This window comes from Diaporthe citri, assembly GCF_014595645.1.
Source record: "Diaporthe citri strain NFHF-8-4 chromosome Unknown scaffold_2, whole genome shotgun sequence".
In the NCBI taxonomy this organism is placed as follows: Eukaryota; Fungi; Ascomycota; class Sordariomycetes; order Diaporthales; family Diaporthaceae; genus Diaporthe; species Diaporthe citri.
This window is the reverse complement of record NW_025064847.1, coordinates 3,981,480-4,000,664: the sequence shown is the minus strand read 5'-3', so window position 1 is coordinate 4,000,664 and position 19,185 is coordinate 3,981,480. Positions and strand designations below refer to the sequence as shown.

At 56.6% G+C, this 19,185-nt stretch overlaps 3 protein-coding genes across 3 annotated transcripts; all 3 read right to left on the bottom strand.

Moving 5' to 3' along the window:
* Nucleotides 1-561: 561 nt before the first annotated feature.
* Nucleotides 562-2,992, bottom strand: INS49_006653 (uncharacterized protein; the record flags this gene model as incomplete). The annotated part of the gene is made up of 3 exons (XM_043167423.1): nt 562-859; nt 1,247-2,837; nt 2,893-2,992. The coding sequence occupies 3 exons, from the start codon at nt 2,990-2,992 to the stop codon at nt 562-564; spliced, it is 1,989 nt and encodes a 662-aa protein (XP_043028567.1).
* A 5,390-nt stretch (nt 2,993-8,382) lies between these two features.
* Nucleotides 8,383-8,757, bottom strand: INS49_006652 (uncharacterized protein; the record flags this gene model as incomplete). Its single annotated transcript, XM_043167422.1, has 1 exon — nt 8,383-8,757. One exon carries the CDS (start codon nt 8,755-8,757, stop codon nt 8,383-8,385), a length of 375 nt encoding a protein of 124 aa, XP_043028566.1.
* An 8,382-nt stretch (nt 8,758-17,139) lies between these two features.
* On the bottom strand, nt 17,140-19,131 carry INS49_006651 (uncharacterized protein; the record flags this gene model as incomplete). The annotated part of the gene is made up of 1 exon (XM_043167421.1): nt 17,140-19,131. One exon carries the CDS (start codon nt 19,129-19,131, stop codon nt 17,140-17,142), a length of 1,992 nt encoding a protein of 663 aa, XP_043028565.1.
* Nucleotides 19,132-19,185: the final 54 nt, after the last annotated feature.

The window sequence follows — 19,185 nt, the reverse complement described above, 5'->3', positions numbered from 1 at the left end:
ATTCGTCGTATTGACTGGTATGAACAAGCGACTACCCTGAAATGAGCACATGTGGGTGTTGTGCATGTATTTTCCTTCTCTCAACATTCGTCCCTCAAACGCACAAATATGTCTCGTCTCCAACCAACTGGTATCTTTCATCCCGATCTGCTAGCGCCCGATGAACCGAAGACAGTTATATACACCACTTCCAGTCATTCGGTGCCGACCCATGATGCAGAAAATGTTTTCCGGGGAGCTCCGCAGAGAGCTGCACCCGAGTCCCGTCTATTGTGCTTTTTCTGCCCAAAAGTAGAACGCAAAGTACGAACTCCCCGGCGGGGGAGGTAAAGCAAAAGAAAAAAGGTCGCCTGATGATGAATAAAACATAGCAGCAACCCCCGCAAAGGAAACGCCCAGGTGTCCCGTGAAGGAAAGCCTGCCCCTTCATCCGGGAATGACACTGTGACCCTCCGTCCCAAGCCTCGCATGAAGTCGTGAAATAAACAAAATATCCATAAATTTACAGTACCCTTCGAACCGGAGGGAGGCGTTGCAAGGCATTCAAATGCCTTTTTCAGATTACATCATGACAGCCGTATGGGGTTGGCTGATGGTCATCGGCAGGCTCAGCGTTTGGAGGCTGTGGAAACCAGATTGCGTGCTGGGCATCGAGGTCGAGGGCCCGTAGTTTCCGTTCGAGGTCGGCGGCGTGCCGTTGGCAACAGAGTTGAGCGACGCCGTGATGTAGCCGGATTCCGAGTTGGGCGAGGCATCTCCGAGTGAGCCCATGTGGTCCTCACCAGAGTACTCCTCCTCGTCCTCTCCGGAGAGGTTCAGACCGTCCGCACCATCACCGCGGTCATGCGTTCTCTTGTGTCTGCGCGGAAAGCTACGTTAGTCTCTGTTGTTCGTACGGCTTCGTGTATCCTTTTGAGCTGCTGAAGATGTGTTGTGCTGTGTCCTGTGCTGTGTGGTGACGACGGCGGTTTTTTGGTTTTGGGTTTCGCTAGTCTCGGTAACATGCCACGCACACAACATGAGGATTTCTCGCATCTTCGTAGCAACAAAAGAAAGTACAAAGGAAATGCAGTCAAGGAAAGACGGGGCATACTGTGCTAGGTTGTCTGATCTGGAGAATGCCTTGCTACAATAAGGGCAGATGTAGGGTCTCTCTTGGGTATGTGTTCTCACGTGTCTGGAAGTTTAGTCAGATACACGGCAAGGTGATCGTGTGTTGACAAAGAAAATGCTGTTCCGGTCTTACCGCTTCAGGTGCTCTAAACGCTTGAAGAGACGACCGCAGGTAGGAATGGGGCAGGAGTGAGACTTCTGGGGGTATGGACCAAGCTCCATGACGGTCGCAGAGCGGGCACGACGCATAACACCGTTCTGGCCTTGCATCATTCGGCGCTGCTCCTCCATGTGGCCGTTGACCATGTCATCGTGAGGCATCTGGTGGTACTCTTGCTGAAGCGACATTGGGTTCATGGCGGGGCTGCCCTCAACCGTGGAGAGGGGAGTGCCGTGGCGAGAAAGCTCAAGCATCTCCTTGTGCTGCTGGCTCGACATGGAGACGTTGCTGTAGGTCAACCCTGGTGGGGAGTTGCCAAGCGACTCGTCACCCTCAGCGACGGGCCCGACCGAGGCAGAGACAGATCGTCGGAGATCCGAAGGACGGTGCTGGGCTTGGGCAGCAGCCGTTGCAGTGGCGGCAGCGACGGCGGACATTCCCGGGGGAATGGATGAGCGCCGCCTTCGCTGTTTGTACGTCGGCGATCCCTCAATCACGGAGTAGACGTTGTTGGCGCCGTACCCACGGGAGAACTGGGTCCCTGCCAGATTTGATGGGGGCAGCTGGATCATGCCGTTCAGGCCATTGACACCGTTCATGTGGTCAGGAATGGCAGTGTAGAGCCCGGTCTCCTCGTTTGCGATGTATGCGGGCTCAGCAGACATGCCCAAAGCCTGCTGAGGTGGCGTAATGGGTTCGAATGAGATGCCACGGTTGCTGTAGTCCTCATACTGCGACGAGACGAACGAAGGTGCGGGCGAGTACTCCAGTCCGTACGCGGGCATCGATGCGTGGCGTTGGTGGCCCTGAGTGATTGGGACACCATTTTGGTTGTACTGGACTCGGTTGTAGTCAGGCTCCCTCTTGACCATGGTCGGGGGCATTTGGGGTGCCATCGACATGGCTCCGTACGGGACCATTGCCTCCATTCCGTCAGACAGAGGGGCCATAGTCTGAGGCATCATCTGAGGTGGTGGCATGGCATCGACGGCGCGCATGACTGGCGAAGTGGATTGCGAAGGGGGGAAAGTCTGCTGGGCGTTGAAGGACGAGGAGTTGGCTTGCTGGGCCTTGGTGAGCTGCTCGTACAGCGACTGGGACGAGTCGTACTGGAAGGACAGGGCGGGCTCGCTGACGGCGACAGTGGTAGCCTCCTGTCCCATCTTCTCCCTCTTGAGGTCTCTCTCCAAAGCATCGAGGAAGAGGCGGTCATGAGGGACGCTGTACCAGTAGAAAACCTTCTGCTTCTTCTGCGTTCGGATGCAGTTGTTCTTGTACAAGAAGTCGAGGAAGGGGCTCTTGGGCTCCTCCAAGGACGCGTCGGTGCCGGACTTCAGGTTCCGGAGATCGGAGAAGATGCCCTCCTCGAACTTCTTTGAGTTCTTGACAGGGCGGCCGAAGGCCTGAAATCTGAAGGACAGGCATCGTACGATGTCGGTTCCGGAGATGTGGAAGAGGTTGTTCCACAGCACACATGAGACGTACTCGCCAGTGGGCAGCAGAAATCGTCGGATGTACTGATCTGGTTGCCAGTCGACGGGTGCAGAGATGAGAAAGTATTTCACTGAGCAGCCTCTGTTAGTCACGCGATTGGGAGCAGGGCCAGGAAGGGTGCATACAATTATCAACCTGTTGCAGAGCAACCTGTGCATCGTGTGGCAGTGCTTGTTGAGCTTCTGTGCTCAGCATAAAAGTCTCTGGTTTTTGCGGTGCAGCCATTGCGCCTGCTTGTGAGTACATGATGGGCACGCGCCGCGGGCGGGAGCGTCTTGTTCAATTAGACCGGCCTCTGGAATGCGGAGAGGACTGTTGATGCAGAGGGGATCCAACAAAGTAGGGCGTGGTTGGACGGCGACAGGTGGGAAGATCCGCAAAGATCAAGACGGCACCAAAGCGTGTTCGGATCGTCGCCAATTGAAACACAGGAAACAAGCAAAGGGAACAGGCGACGCGATGATCGTCGGGTGCAGGTTCGTGTCGCAGCCAGGCGTTGGGGGGAGTCGATCGGAGTCGGGCACAGCAGGGAGTGTGCTTTGCCGTTCAGGACGGTGATGATTGACGTGAGGATTGATTGATGTGATGATCGAGTCCAGCCCGGGGGGGTGAAGAGGAGATAAATTGCACACAGGAGGTACAGAGAGTCGGCCACCAATTGCGTCTAGCGAATTTAGTGGGTGGGCGTGCGCTGGCCGAACCGTCAAGGCACAGGCAATAGCGCGAAAGGGAAAAAGATAGGGGTTGGGATTGGGGGAACTGTGGGTCGGGAATGTCCTCGAAGCGCGCCGGAGAACCGTGCTGCCAATATCCGAAGCGACCCGCAGCTCAGATGCGATGTGATGCGGTGCAATGCACGCCCTCGTCGGTCGGATGTGGGCTGTGGATGACAAACAATTGAATGGCTGTCGACCAACAACGCTGTTGACTGCTGCAACGAAGGAAGCTGGCAGGATAATTAAGTTGTTTATTGGGACGACCACGATGGCATAGCCCGGCGATTGCGTGTGTGTGTGAAGATAGACGGATCAGATCACAGTCAAGTGGTCAGTCAAGCAAGCTCCCGGTTGTCGAAGCTCGTCAAATCGGACCCAGGCAAGGTATGAGCTTAAAGGGCGGCCGGTGATGGACAGACTTTGCGACGGCCAGTGTCTGATGTGAGGAGGTGATGTGCCTCTGGGATGCGCGGCAACACACAACGATGGGATGGGATGCGGGCGACCTGTGTTTTGGCTTGGGTGTGCCGAGCTGAGCTGAGCTGCGCTGAGCTGCAAAAGGAGAAAAAATTGGGAGAATAGAAAAAGACGGAGCGGGCGAGTGCGAGGGAGGTTTCCAAAAGGTTATGTTGGTGCCGCTCCAAGAAATAGATCAAATACCGTTGGTCCGGTAGTAGCGAGCCTCCTGAGACACGAGGAGAAGGGTAGAGAAAGAGGGAAGAAGAGGAAAGTCTTGCACAGGAAGATTTGGCAGAGATTCGCAGGCTGGATCGGGGGGGAGGGAAGAAGAGGGATGACCTGGGGGTTTAAGGGATTCGGGCGGGCTGCAGCTCCCATTTTCAAATCTGGCCGCACAGCAGCCCGGGTACATGGCCATGCGCGTGCAGGTACCTCGTCGTGCAGGTCTCTGGAGAGTGGTGGACGGGTGGACTGGTGCAAGGATGCGGAGGGGCGGACAGGCCAGGGTCCAGACGCCCATGACTGGTCAGAAGTGCGCGCGGGACGGTGGGACCTCAACCTTGGAGCCAGGGGGGGTTTGGGGGAGGATGGGCCTGGCACGGTACCTGGGTACCTGGCCATGTAGGGGGAGGGGTGTGCGCTCTGGACCACTGGGACGGGGGGGGGGGGGGGGGAGGGAGTACGGACAAGATGAGAGCCACCCACGGTCGACTGCGGTCAGGCCTGGTGGGTGCAGATTCCGGCCTGGCTGTGCGTTCAGGTTTGTTTCTTACGTGAAGGTGCCTGTGGTTACTAATAGCACCTCGACGCCGACGTGACCATCTCTGCAGACTGTGGCTTGCCTGCCCTGTCTTATGGGACTTCTTGGTCTGCTTGGTCTGGCGGGCCTGCGTCTTGGTTCCTGGTGCTTTTCTCTCTTTCCTTGCTGACACCGCCGGCAGAGGCAAAGAAGGTGGTGGTGGCCCACTCGAGTCCGCTGTATTCAGTAGTTTAACTCACGTACTCGCCTACTTGCCTGCTCGCCTACTCATCGCCCCCCGTCCGATTAAGTTGTGGCCCAGGGGCCTGGAGCAGGCACCCCTACCTGTGTACCTAAGGTAGGTTATGGAATGCAAAATACGGGTACAGCTTGCCGGTGCTACCAAGTAGAGCACGTATAGTCAGCACCGGACCTAGGTAGTCAGTCAGTCAATTTGGTCAATCCGTGGTTATGTCAGTCCATGGGCCCCATCACGGCAGCTGGGGCCAGTATCCGGTGTCCGGTCCGAATGACTAGCAGTTGATCACTTTGCCAATCTCTGGGGCTATTAGGCCGGCTACCTAGGTTCTGCCGACGTGCTGTCAGCCGCAAGCTTATTACCACGGAGGGAAATGCTCAAAGGGGACACATTCGATGGGGCCCGTGGGGAGACAAAAGAGGAGGAAGAGGGCGCGACGGCACGGGCAAATCTCCCATGTCTCCCATGTCTCCCATGCAAGGGTCGTGCTGGTGTCCCAGAAGAGACAATGAATGACCCAGGCAATCCGAACACAAATTTAATAACACGTCCAGCATGATGGGCGTGCCATGGGTGCCCTGCGTGCCCCCGGGGCCGCTGGGTGGTAGTCGCTCGTCCTGAACTGGTTTTTGCCGTCCGTGAGCGCAGTAGTGTCGTGGAGATTCTGGCGTGCCCAAAACCCTGTCCACCATAACACTGGGCCCGTCATTCGGACATCAATCCAGGGGTGGGGCCGCGCCTCTTGACTCCCGCTCGCAGGCCTGCTTGCTTGCCTGCTTGCCCGCGCAGAGCTCCTAGACCATTCCGTACAATACCCACATTCAACTCCCGTGTCTGGTCCCCTGCGCCTTGCAAGACGGAGATATCTCTGACTGCAAAAGTGGACGAAGGGGCTGCACATCAGCAGGGGGGTGGGAACGGTTCGCAAAACCGATCGCTGCAGAGGTTGCCTTCCTGGCCGTGCTCGCTACCACCGACTATTGCCGGGGCCGATGGAGACGGGGCCGATAGCAATCCGACGATGAGGTAGCTGCTCATGCGATCACGACCAGGTGGCTAACAATACAAGCTCGGGCGCACCTGGGCGGGGGAGCCATCTCGGAGACGCCAAAGAGTAAGTCGGTCGCGAGGAAGTCTAATAGTCTGCCATCTCCAGCAGCATCGGCATTGCTTTGCTGGCAGCGGGATGGGGCGCCATGGCCAGTGCTCCTGGGCTGGACCCGTATGCACCAAGAGGGTACGTACGTCCGGGGTTATCGAGGAAGCTTACCACCAGGCGCGCTGGACGGGACAGCAGACACAGCAAGGCAAAATGCGAGTCTCGTAGCGCCGCGGTGGGGTGAAGGGGTGGAGGGGAGCCTGGGAGTCTCATCACGGAGCAGGACATCACCTCCAGCCTCCCTGGCCTCCAAGCCGCTCTAAGCTAAGGCTGCTCCTGCGCATCCATGCACAATGACAAGGGTGATGGGATCAAGTCCTCGCGCATGAAGATGGATGCCCTGGCGCCACAGTCCAGAACAGTGATGCAGAGGACGATTTCCTTAGGCTGGGCGCAGTGGAGATCCTCCTGCTCAGCTTGTTGAGCAGCTGTCATCGGTGATCATGTCCATAGTTGCAAGGGACGTCCCAAGTGCCCGCACACTAGCGATGGCCTGGACTTTTCTGAACGTCCATGTTACTAGGTTGTCTTCCGTGGCTATCGCATCCGTGTCTTGTGCCGCACGAGGATGCTGGTCGGGCTGCTGGGCTGCCTGTAAGGGAAACAGGAGAGGCGAGCACCGGCGCCTCTGGGACAGAGCATTCGTAAGCTTCTGGGTAGCACGGTCCAGAAAAGACGTTGACTAGGCGCAGAAACAAAGTCTGGCGGGAAAAAGAAGCATATTTGCGGTGATGCAGTCCCATCCAATGCCCTCCCCCTGCCTCCGGCTGCAACGCTCCCATTGGACTGGTCTCTGGCCTGCAGTTCTGGAAGTGGTGGGATTCTGAGGCTATTCGCTGGCTTGACTGGGGCCATCTTGAGCAATGTCGCACATCTGAGGAGCATTGGCCAGCAAGATCTCGCAGCTTACGGGCCGCCGCTTCTGGCCGGTCTCATAAGCGTAAAATCATCAAAGTTGCTTAAAAAAGAACCGCCCAGGGCGGGTCTGCCCTTTCTTGGGGTGGTCGGCGCCAGGCGTGCATCCTACACGCGCAAACAGACACAAATCAATCGCAGTCCCGCCGCATGCTGCCTCTGCATATCGCTATCGCTAGGTAGACCTAAGGACGAATAGCTGCAGAGGAACGTACTGGTACCTCCTCTACCGATTCACTTTGAGATGTGTGGATCTTCGGATCAAGTCCCTAGGAGCAACCGCTGGATTTGTTGACCAAGGCATCTGTCAGTCTTGTGTCGTCAGGAACGTCCGCATCAAGCTGTCCTAGAAAGCCAGCAGCATGTGCAACAAGAGAGACGCGGAAAAAGATCTTATCTCTGTGCAGCATGTCTGAGCTGTTGAAAGTAAAAAAAGATGTCGTTTCGCATGCGTCTTCTTTGAACTGTTAAGTCGTGGTGGTTCATGCAAGTCGCCTTCTGTCCCTGTCGTCGCTAAGGTTTTGAGGCGACTTGAATGAACTGGATTATCTAGTGCGCCCAGTTCCGAGCCTGTGTTTGGGACGAATGTTGTCCAACCATTCTCGTGGGACAAAGCGGCCCTTCTTCATGACAAGAATCTCTACCCGAGCCGAGAAATCTGACCAATCTCCGTGGGCCGCAGTTTGTCGGGTGTCTTAGACGTCAGTCAGGCTAGACTGAGGTCCGAAAGAGCAGACTGGCAGGCAGGTCGCCTTTCCCCGGATTGTTGGTGGCCAGAATGGTTCGATCCGGCCGAAGAGAAGATTACGGTCCCCTGGTGCCTCGCAGTGGGAATAGAGCGCCACGCAATGACGAACGAGAGTGGACTGTGCTCGCTAGCATCGGCATAGTCCGGGGCGTAAGTGGCGAGATGTCTGAACTCTGTCGAGGTCGGCCAGCCCAGCCGTGCGGATGGACGGTTGAGGCCTTGATTCTTGCGCACGACTGATCGACAACATCTTTGCCTTGCGGTTGGCGAAGATCATGAACAGAGCCGCATCGAGGACGGGCCTGTGCTCTGAACCTTGCCGATTGTCAGACTGCCACCTTCCGCGAGTTGAAACTGAGCATCACCGATGAGGAAAGTCATCTCAAGATGCGGTTAGGTGCCATGCTCTCGGACGTGATGACGGCTGGTTGGCGGGCCACCCTTGCAACTGTGACCGCCTCCCTCGCTGCCTTCCGCCTGGGCATTCGGCGGAGGAGGAGGAGCAGCAGGAATGGCATTTACTGGCGTGTCTGTGGTCATGCCTCCGACGGCCGAAGGGCTTCACTTCGATCCCGGCAGAGACTTCTACGTGTGTGTCTGTCTACATCCCCCGGTTATGGTCACTGTCCTGGTCGTGGACTGGTTCTGAGTCTGGTATTGGTCCAGTGGGGCAACAGGTAGGTGTACATTTGGATATCCCCGACGTGGAGGATGCCTTTGGCCAGGTTCCTGCTGTATGGGTGTAGTGTGCTTGGCATGCCCATGCCAGTGCCTCCCGCATCTCGTCGCATCGCGTCGGCGGACGGGCGAGCCAGCAACAAGCGGCACAGAGTCAAAAGGAGACGCTGGCCGTTGCCCTCGCTTGCTTGAACAAAGGCCGAATCGGGGAGTGCTGCGAGCTGCCGCGAGTCGACGGGCTGGACCCCACCCACCTCAAATTCTGAAGGGGCGCGGAGATGGCTTCCTATTCGGGGGCCCTGGCAACTCTGAAACATGGTGGGGAAGACGGGCAAGGGAGAGGGCGCTTTGCTTCAGAAAAATGCTGCACACAAACAGGTAGGTGGGAGGGCGCTACCGCCAACGGTAGCACTACGGAGTGCTACGGTACGGTACCTAGTGTGGAACCATGCAGTACGACATTAGGCCAAATCACTGCAAGGGTTGGCCCAGTCAACGTCGTGCCCTCGTCCCGCCTGTCTCAAAGCCCACTCTTTTCTTCCATCAATTGAGTCCAGAACGTTTTGTTGATACGAGAGATCGCTCTCGCTGTGTCTGCATCTGGGTGCGGTTGATGCGTATACATCTTATCGTACCATGTTCGTGCAGAAAGGCAGGGTGGCCATGGGGGCACATCATCCCGGTGCCTGTGCGCTGACTACCACACATCAACCAGCCTCGGAAGCAGGAGGAAGAGGGGCCTCGGTGGAGGCGATGGATGGCCTCGATGATGATGATGATGATGATGATGATGATGATGATGAGGATGATGGCGGTGGTGGTGATGAAGGTTGCTTGATGACAGCCACGAAAAGTACCCTGAAGTTTTGCATGACTTCATCGTGGCTGCCGTCATCATCCACATGGGAGACCTTCCCCTTGGTGATGTCAAATTACACTCCTCGAGGTCATCTGAAGAAGCTGGGCTGCAAAGGGCTCCCGCATGGAAGTGGCTGCCGGTGCGTAGGTAAACCATGCCCACCCATGGCAGCGACTGGGGATAGGGTCTTCTCAGCCGCTGTTTGGTCAAGGTGCTCTCTTTGTTTTCTACGACAAGACTTTCTATAATAATTTCCCCAGCCTTGTCGTTCGGGGTTTGAGTTCGTGATACCGCCAAGGAGAGACTATATCAGACTGAAGCTAATGTTGGCCGGGCCGAACTTTTACAGTAGGTTGGGCAGCTGGCTCCCGTCGAGATTGTTTATGGCATAAGGCTTGATGCTGGGCGGCTGGCATTCCCAGGAAGCATATACACAGTACACTGCCAGATTTTGCACTACACAGTGGACTATGCAGGGCGTGCCATTCCAGTTAGTCACGAGGGTGTGATGATTGTGGGCTGCCATGTGGGACAGGGCGTCAAAACAAGAGAGCCAGCCCCTGGCTTCTACTACTGCGGCGTGCATCGACCGAATCCTTCGCCGCTGGAGGAGGGCCTCGTGGTGTCCCAACTCGGCATTGTAACCATCGTCACCGCCTTCAAGGGTGTCGGCTCTGCCGCACGAACACGGTAGGATACGACAGGAGCTATATCATCACGTATGCAGGGCATCAGAGCTCCCAAGGTGACGGTGCGGGCGCAGGTGCGGGTGCAGTGGGGTGGAGAAAGGACCAGCCGAAAGCAGAAGGTCGAGTGTTTGATCATCCACCTGCCGAGCATAATGCCGATTGACGACCAGACCAACTGACGACATGAAACTTGACACGCGATGCAAGGAGACCGCATCTAATTTAACGACGGGCGAGCAGTACCATGCTACTGCACGTTCGCCAGGGCCTCTCTGCAGCGTGGTGGCTGACTCTTGACTCTCAACGCCCAACCCATGCTCGGCCATGAAGAGGAATTCCTCGAGTCGGATGAATGGGCCGATTGTGTCCATCATGGGCGGAAGGAGCAACGCAGTCATCTCGTCGCCGCCGCCGCGTCGTCTGAACGTCACGGCCTTGCGTGGACAGCATGTGCCCTATCTAGGAAGGCAACCAGCTAATGCCGGCGGCCACTCAGCTGGATGCTCCTTCCTGCAACAATCAACATACCTTTTAGGAACCTGGGGCAGGTATGTACATGAACGACCACGGGCATGAAGGTGCATGCAAGCCGCCCATGGCCCAATCCGGTCGTAGCAGTACACTCTTCTCCTCTCCGTCTCTTACCGCCCCTGGATGTTGCCATTTGCACTGTGCCGGGCTGTACAACTGGCAAACGATGTTTTCACCTCCCTCCCTTGGCCAGCGTGGCACCACGGGTGCCGCCAGGTGCAATCCAACGGGGTGCGCAGAATATCACAGAACAATGTTTCACGAGATTCTCCCATGCCCAGGGACCAAACGTGTCGGCAGCGATGCTATTTCGGGAGGCGCTTGCTTGATCAGACTAAACACTCCGGCGAGACGGCAGAGCCAAACAAGTGCCTCCCCCACATCTTGGGCCATCTGTGCAACTCTCCAAGATCATGGAATGCATCACCAAGGCTGACCGGTTCCCACGGCCTAGCTTCCGTGCACGCACACGGGCGCTGCCTGGTCTGGATGCCGCCGTTCGAAACAAGACACCGCCAGCGAGTGGGAATGGGCACAGGCAATGGAGGACTAGGGGACCGGGGGAGTGGACTGGGCGTTGGGCACTTGGCAATGGGGAGTGCCAGCGGGAAAGAGAGAGGCTGGTGCATTGAGCATTGCCGGCGTCACGCTCACGCTCTTCGCTGTCCGGGGCTCGCTCGCCAATCTCAGCGGCGAATTCATCATGGCAGGCTTGTCTGGGTCCTTTCCTCCTCCGGCCCCATCACCCGCCGGCCAGTCGTTCGCCAGGGCGTGACCTCGCTTGACCCCTTCTTGGGTATCAGTTCCCGCCCTCATGGTAATGCTACCGACTGTTGCCCAACTGGCACTCGCCGGCGTTGTTGCTGCCTCAACAATAATAACAACAACGGCGTCGCTCTCGTCAACGGGACCGCCTGCCCGCCAGGGAGGAATAGACCCACCCGTGAGCGGTTTCATCAGGGGCCAGGGGACAGGACGACCCTAGCCTTGGTGCAGGCAGTCTAGTGGGATGAAGAAGCTTAAAGACTGGTACGCTACGCCATGCTACGGAGCACCCCTGGCTCTTCTGATGCACGCCCACTTTTGCTTGGCCAGAGAGCTCTTCAGGAATGTGATTGGGCGTGCTGTCCATGCACTTGCAGATTTTCACCTGTCCACTTCCGACTTCATCGCGCCCGAGCACCTTTTTTGCGCGCTCGGGTCACCACATGGACGACAAGAATAGCACCCCTCGAGCCTTGTGATCACCGGATGCCGCTCTGTCGCTCCTGCGGATGCGGATGGCATCCATCTTATTTTCCCCTTCGCCTAGCCTGCACCTCCACTGCACATGGAGAGCGGCTCCTCCTGGTTCCACCAGGCTCTTGCTCGCATCGCGGAGCCGCTGCATGTGTGCCGTCTGCGGGTCGTGACCGTCAGCCCGCCCGCCCGCTGCTGCCATGAAACGCTCCGACTTGATATCATTCCCACAGCTCGCATCCGTTCTGGCTGGATCCTCACGCACCGTGACAGGCGCTGCTCGGCAATCTCGCTGGTGAACGACAGCGGTGAGTGTTTCGAACCGTTGACCACGTCAAGATATGGTCGAAACACCATGCCAATAACGAAGCTGAAGCTTGCGCCCATCACCCACTAGCACGAAACAAGCGGGAGACCAGAAACTTCTGCGCGTATTCCTTCCCCATGTTTGAGATGGCATGCAACCGTCAAGGAAACATCCTCTCGCCGAGTCCAGCGCAGTCGGCGTTGCTGGGATACGAGATCACCGCATCTATCACCTTTCGGCGGCACTTACTATGAGTTCTGAAACACGAGGGCGAGAGCGTCGATCTGTATCGCATCTCTTGAAACGTTGACATCCACCATCACCACCACCACCAGATTTGGGCAAGCACCATGAACTATGGACCCTTGACAACTCACACTACCTCCTCCGTGCGTGCACGAAGATCCCTGGTCACCTGCTGCTGGATATACGCCTGGCGCCGGGGGAAAACAATGTTTTCATGCTGCCGTCCGTTGGCCTTGCATGAACTGGGCCATGGTTGGGTGGGAAGAAAGACCCCTCCGTACTGAACACACGCCACAGGTGGCCAAAGGCAATATCTAAGCCATGCCGGGAGACATTGCCAACGCGAAAACAGCCCAGTCCTGCATGTCAGTTATCACAAGATTTGCTTGCATCTGCCGTCACGGTGGATACTTACTGACTAGTTACTAGAAGTGAACACCCGGGGAAGTGCAATGTGCCCAAAGTTGGGTCACTTTTGAAGCATTCGTCTAGACGGTTATGCGGACTCCAAACAAGCGCCGGTGGGGGTGGTCACGGCTGACGGTGACTACCCCTCACCATGTCAGGTACATGAAACACCACCAGCCTTGTCACCACCGGTTCAACCGCGACGCTAGTCCTCAAGTTCTTCCAGAAGGCCTGCTGACAAGCTAGACCACCCGTGTGCAGACACCCCGACGCCTTGCCTTCGCTCGAAATAGTCAAACATTGGCGCCTATGAGCCGACCCAAGTGGCATCACCCATGTCTTCGACGAGCTCACGGTGATCTACGGCGGGCCTGTGCTCGCCACCCACTTCTCTGTTGTTTGAGATGCTCCCAGGGAGCGTAGACACTTCCCCTCTGGTCGGTTTGCCCCGACTTTAGCGGATATTGTCGTCGATCACATTGGCGTTGCGGTCGAGGCTCAGACTGGCATGGTGTCGCCATGTCGCCATGTCAGCCCGCTCACTCTGGCGGCAGAAACGCCGGTGAGCGGAGGTGATCAGCCAATGTGATGCTTTGCGAGGTTGCGAACCTTGCTCGCTTCCGGTACCAGCCTCTGGACCCAAGAGGCGAGGCGGCTGTCAGGGCAGTCTCTCGCAAGTGCGTGGGTGATCGTCGTCCGCCTCTTGGCATAGAAACAAGTCAACACACGCATCAGATACCCTAGCTGCTTGGGCGATCCGAGGGATCAAGTTGTGCGCTGTCGTTTTGCGATCGTACGGGAAGCCCGAATGGTTGCCAAAAAGTCAGGTCGTGTGCCACATGATTAAACTTTCGGACCAAGATCTCCAAATCCCCCACGACTGAACTCTCGAAGGGTCATCCATCGGCGTTTACGCAAGGCATCTTGGTAATGGACGAGAGCCCGGCAGAAGGTTCAGGCACTCGGGCGTATCCCAGAAATTCAACTTTGACGATCCCATATACCGTGGCCTATGTGTTTCAGGCACGGGGTGGCTCCCATGAGCACGCGCCTGCATTGTGATAGAAGACGGAGCAAGTGCCTTGGCGGGTGGCAAGCCGTCTGTCGCCCATCTGATCAAGCCGGCGGTTTTCCATCTGAGGTCCTGCTTGATCATTGATTAGACGCTGCTGGCCTTACCGCAAGGGGAGGTCTGAGACGCTGACAGAAGGTAAGTTGAGCCTCTCGCTCGTTCTTGTCCAGTCCGAGGGCGGCCCAAGAAGAAGCGGTGACTGGAGGACTGGGAGAATTTGATTTTGGTCTCTATGTCCCCTTGTTTTCTTGACTCTTCATGCTTGCAGCATCTGAGCGTGCTGTTGGTTTTCTCTATCTCTCCTTATTCGCTCCCATGATATGCACCATGGCGCCCTTTCCGGTCAATTACATGTGCGGAGTGCTAGGCTCTGAGCCGCTTGCGAATGCAATCCCGAGGGACTCGTCGTCAGGGGCCTTTTTTGTTTCGACAGCAACCAGGATCCCATTGACTCTCTTTGGCAATCATAGACCCTGGACCCTTCTGCCGGAAGTCTCCCGTGGCCGATGACCTTGTCGTGCCTGCCCAGTGCGTCCAGACCGGTCGTGCTGAAGATCGACTTCTGAAACCGCCTAATAAGCCGAAGCATTGGACTGGTGGATATGCCTTGGTTCTCGGTACCGAACTGATTGGCCAGTCTGGTTCAACATCGGCAGCCTCGACGTCGGCGCCCGCATGAAAAGCCAACGTCAAGAGCTATGCTGATTGTGGATATCAGAACGAGGCTACGGCAGTGTGTTAAAGGTGGAAACCAAGATGCCTTATCCCGTCAATCAGCGAGTGCCAGCCTGTATTTACCAGTGCTGTTCTGCTCACTATTCGACACCAAGTGTCTAGCAATGGCGTACTAAAGCCTGGGTATTCAGTCTGCTCGCCGCAGTCTATCTTGTTACTGCCCACTTGATCCCTGGCATTGGGCAGGGTCGGTTCAATGACAACTTGCGCACCATTTTTGTATTTGTGCTTGGCGTGGGACGAAGACCCTGTAGACAGCTTGTTCTCATCTGGTCAACACGATTGGTATATTTATTGGCACTCCAGTTCTCAGTTGGCGACGGAATGACTGGTACTTAGCTTGACACAGAGCCGCTGTTGTTGGAAAACCAGCCCTGCGGGTGAGCCGCCTCTCTCAGGCCGGGCTGTTGAGCTGGGGGCTTCTGGGTTTCCGGACACCGCTCGGTCCAGTCTGATGTGATAGTTCAACCGACCACGGCTAGCGACAAGTCTCAGGCCTGGCGGCACACTATACTACTTTCCACTGCACAGAGTAGTCGTCTTTCCCGTTGACGACCTCACCGCAATTGCCGCTGCGCAAGGCTGGTGATGTCGTCCGCTCAGACACTTGATCGTCCACCTTACGGGACGCACGAGATCGGCACCGATGAAGAGTCAGGGCTGTCACGGATCATCGTGTTCCTGGACACCATGATCGAGTCAGCCAGACTGTCCAGCTGAGTTCGAACATGCGGAAAGCGAGACCATCGCAGGTTGCGGTGACGCATTAGGCGAAGCCGTTCAAGTGGAATGGGTCGCTTGCGACACCAAGTCGGCGAGGTCTGTGAGCACGGCGTGATGCAAGAGATTGCAACGAGCGTCCTTCAGGAGCACTTCAGCCTTGTCCACGAGTAGCTCATAAGAGCTTTATCAGGTTGACGCCATGACCATGAGTCTACGGGTATCTATTAGTCCTTGCTGAGATTATTGTCATTTGCGATGTGCCTGTTCGCTGTCCCCGTGCCTCACCACAGACCCTCCGCCGACTGCAGCCAGCCACACATGGTTGACTGTCAGCAAGCCCGTGCTTTCCTGGTACAGAGCCAACAGGCTCTGGCGAGACATGGCCCGTCCGCTAGCCAACGTCTGTTCATTTTCACTTTAATTTGAGCGGCCACGTGTTTTGACTGGAAATACATGCCCAGGCGGTTCGAAGCCCGTAGTTACCAGCCGAACCTCTTCTGTGCTAATACGGCCCTGTGTTCGCGTGCTGATACGTGCGAAACATATGCAGACCAAAGTTGAACAAGCGCGGACAGGTCTCCCGGCGATACAAGGCCGGCTTGCTAACCGGGGGGGGTGGGGGAATGCTATCCCTTCTCTCCTCAAACAGCCGCCGGCCCCGGGTTGAGCATCAAATCGTGCGTCCAAGCGCGCATGCAAATACCAGATGTTCGGGATCAAGCGCAACTCAATCTGTCATATCTCGTTCTAGAAAGCATCGTAGAATCTCCTGCGCTTGTCTCAACACCGACTCTCGCGCGTGCACAGGACACATCCATTCGAACGCCGCTAGCCTGCCCGGTTTTTCTCAGCGCCGCCGGGGCGGACCACTTTGACGTTGGCTATACTACCTAGGTAGCGAGACCGGGCATTGGACTACTGGGTCGATGCGACCACGTACCTGCATTGACGAGCAACGCTACCGGACGCACGCACGAACGGGGCGTACGATGTATGTACGTACATGACTGATTTCCACAGCGCTTTTTTTTTTCTTTTCTTTTTGTCTGGTAGCGAAACATGCTGCAGAGTAGCTGTCGTCGGGTTCGCTAGGCTCGGAAATTTATTATCTATTAGGCAAAGGGCCCACTGTGCCAGAGAACCTTGGAAGTTTTGCTCCCCCATCCAGCCCCCCGGGCGCGCCCGTTCACTACCTCCGCCGCTAAATCTCCGGGGCTCGGATGGGGGAGGACCACTGCGAGCGTTGCAGCCCGCGTCCGGGTCCGTTTTTTTTTTTTTTTTTATCTCCCTCGTAGACATAGCGCAACCCGCAACACGAGCAACGGGCCGGTCGTGGTTACATACGTAGGAATGACGGGCACAGCGCTGTGATCAAGCAGCGGCCTTGGCGGCGGCAGGCGGAGAGAGTCAGGCAACTCGGGCTGCCAGGGAAAAACTGAGCAGGAAAAAGGCCTGGGACCGCCCATCGCGGGCGACGCCGGGAAGTGGGAATTGGAGCTCTGTGTGTTTTGCGACTGTGCTGTCGGGAGGGGGCACGCACGCGCTTAGCATAGAGTGGGACGGGGACAGCGACGGGGACAGCGACGGGGGCGGACAATCTCTCTCCTTTGACCCTGTTGGACAGGCCGAGCGCGCGGAGGGCGGGAGTCAGTCGGCGGATTCCTCGAGGGAGAAGGCGAGGCAGGCGCGCATGATGAGGTTCATGGGAGCGTGGTGAGTGTGTCACCTCGAGTCAGTTGGCTATATTTCGCCTCCCGGGACAATGCACCAAGGCGCCCTGTCGCCCTCTGGGACTTTGCGGCCCAGGTTGCGAATAGACAGAGTCATTTGATACTGGCGATTGCCTTTGTGATCCATCATTTCAGTGGGTTGATGATACGCGTCACTATCTCACAGAGTCCTCAGACTCTTCTCCAGCAGCTTTTGTCCCTCGCGGACCTTGGGGCAGTAATGCCTCCTCAGCAACTCCCCCTCCCATACCGTAGCTGCAAATGGGTTGCTTCCCTCGACAGATTCACTGAGGGGGTTGTAGGTTCCATCGCCTTTCCTCTCCTCTGTGTTCCATATTGCTCCAATCTTCTTCCCATGTGTGTATGTCACGTCGTTCAACAAGGCGAGTACGGCCTGGCACGACTTCTCCGGCATCTGCAGAGCAATTGTCATCAGCTGCTTCGCGAATGCTGCGATGCGTAGCGGAGGGACCGAGCGGATGTTCCACGGAGGCAGGAGGATTGCCGTCAGACACCTGATCAGGAGGACTGTTGTTGTCTGCAGGTTGACCTTGTTGAGTTTGGGAACCCGGTGGCTGTCGGGATCCGGCAAATGTAAGGCCCTCGCTCCCAGTTCCAGGTCCGCGTCCATCGACAAGGGGAAAAGGCCTTGGAAAAGGTGCGTCGAGAAGTAGGATAGGTCCAAGTGCAAATCTGCGCGGGCATTGTGTGCATCCTGGCCGGCGAGGAGGGTGAAAGCCGTCACTGTACATAGCAGCGCCTCACGGCTTGTATTCCGAACGGGCACATCTTCCTTCTCTTCCTCTCCATCCTCCTCATCATTCTCAGCATCCTCCTCGCTGTGCCGGATGAGGTCCTTCATGGCCTCAAGCAAATCGCCAAAGAAGTCTTGGTTGATCAGGTGAGAGTATTTCGCCAGTCCCTCAAGCACAGCTCCCATGAGGTTTGGCTGCCTCTGCTTTAGAATCCGGAAATAGGTAGCAAAGACAAGCTTCAAAGTCTCTGACTGCATGTGATCTCGCTCCTCGTGGCTCACCAGAGCATCTGCCTGCGCCATCACTTTCGACAGAGCCTTCTCTTCCTTGATGGCCTTCCGCTCGCGCTTTGTACGATGCTCCCATTTCCTCTTAGCTTTCTTGCCGTCATTTGCAGTGTCCACCTCGTCTTTCGAGGCTTTCCCAGAGAACTCGGAGAGCAGTCTCAGAGAAAGGAACAGATTGAGAACACTTTCGTCAACCAGATATTTTCGCGCCTTCATCATCTTTGTCAGGAGAGACACCGCTTCCATCGAGGGCCTTCCCTCTTCGTCGTCCTGGAACAAGGTCTCGAGGGCTTTTAGGCACTTCGTGAAGGATTCATCAACTTTTCGAGCGCTCAGTTTCCCGACCAAGATCTTCAAAAGTTCTGTTCGAAAGTTGAAATGAGGTACTGATGTGACCAATGTGCAGGCGCAAGTGATGGCGACCCTCGCCAGACTGTTGTTGTCCGCGGAACCCTTCAGCTTTGCGTACTCGGTCAACTTTTTCAAGTACGCTTGGTAACCAGCCACCAGGGCGTGCTCGTATGACCGCAGACTCTTGACTTCCTTGGACAACTTCGCCCCGGGGGGATCCTCAGTGCTCGGTCGTATCCGGTAGCCTGGGATCACGTCTTTGTATATTGCCAGCTGCGTCACTATGCAGAGCTTGCGGATCGCAGGAATCCTTGAGTCCCCAATCTTCCCCAACTGTTTAAAAGCTCCGGGATATTCCTCTGGGTTTTCGCTCAGGTGTAGACCAATCTTGGCCAGCTCTTCCTTCGCCTTGATGATCTGTTCACGCTCTGACATTGTGGGTTCGGCCGGAGGGGGTTCGTCGGCAGCCTCAGAGGCTGCGCCATCGCTCTCGTTCCCATCCAACCACTCATCGTCACTCTCAATGGGAGCAGCTTCCTGGCTCACAGGCACCTGTGCCAAGCGACCATCCGGCGTCTTGATGGGAAGCTTGTTGCTCTCCTTCTCCTTCTTCTTTCCTTTCCTGGGGCGTGACTCGTAGTCCTGCTCTAGGTTCCAGCTGGCAGCATTCTTGAAGAATGCATTCTGTACCTTCGCGCCTGAGACGTTCTCGTCGGACTGCGGTGGGCTCAAGCGCCGCTTCTTGGAAGGTGGTCCCATTGCGCTGTCGTCTTGTTCGAAGCTCGCGACTATTACTGCATGCGGGTGATCGCA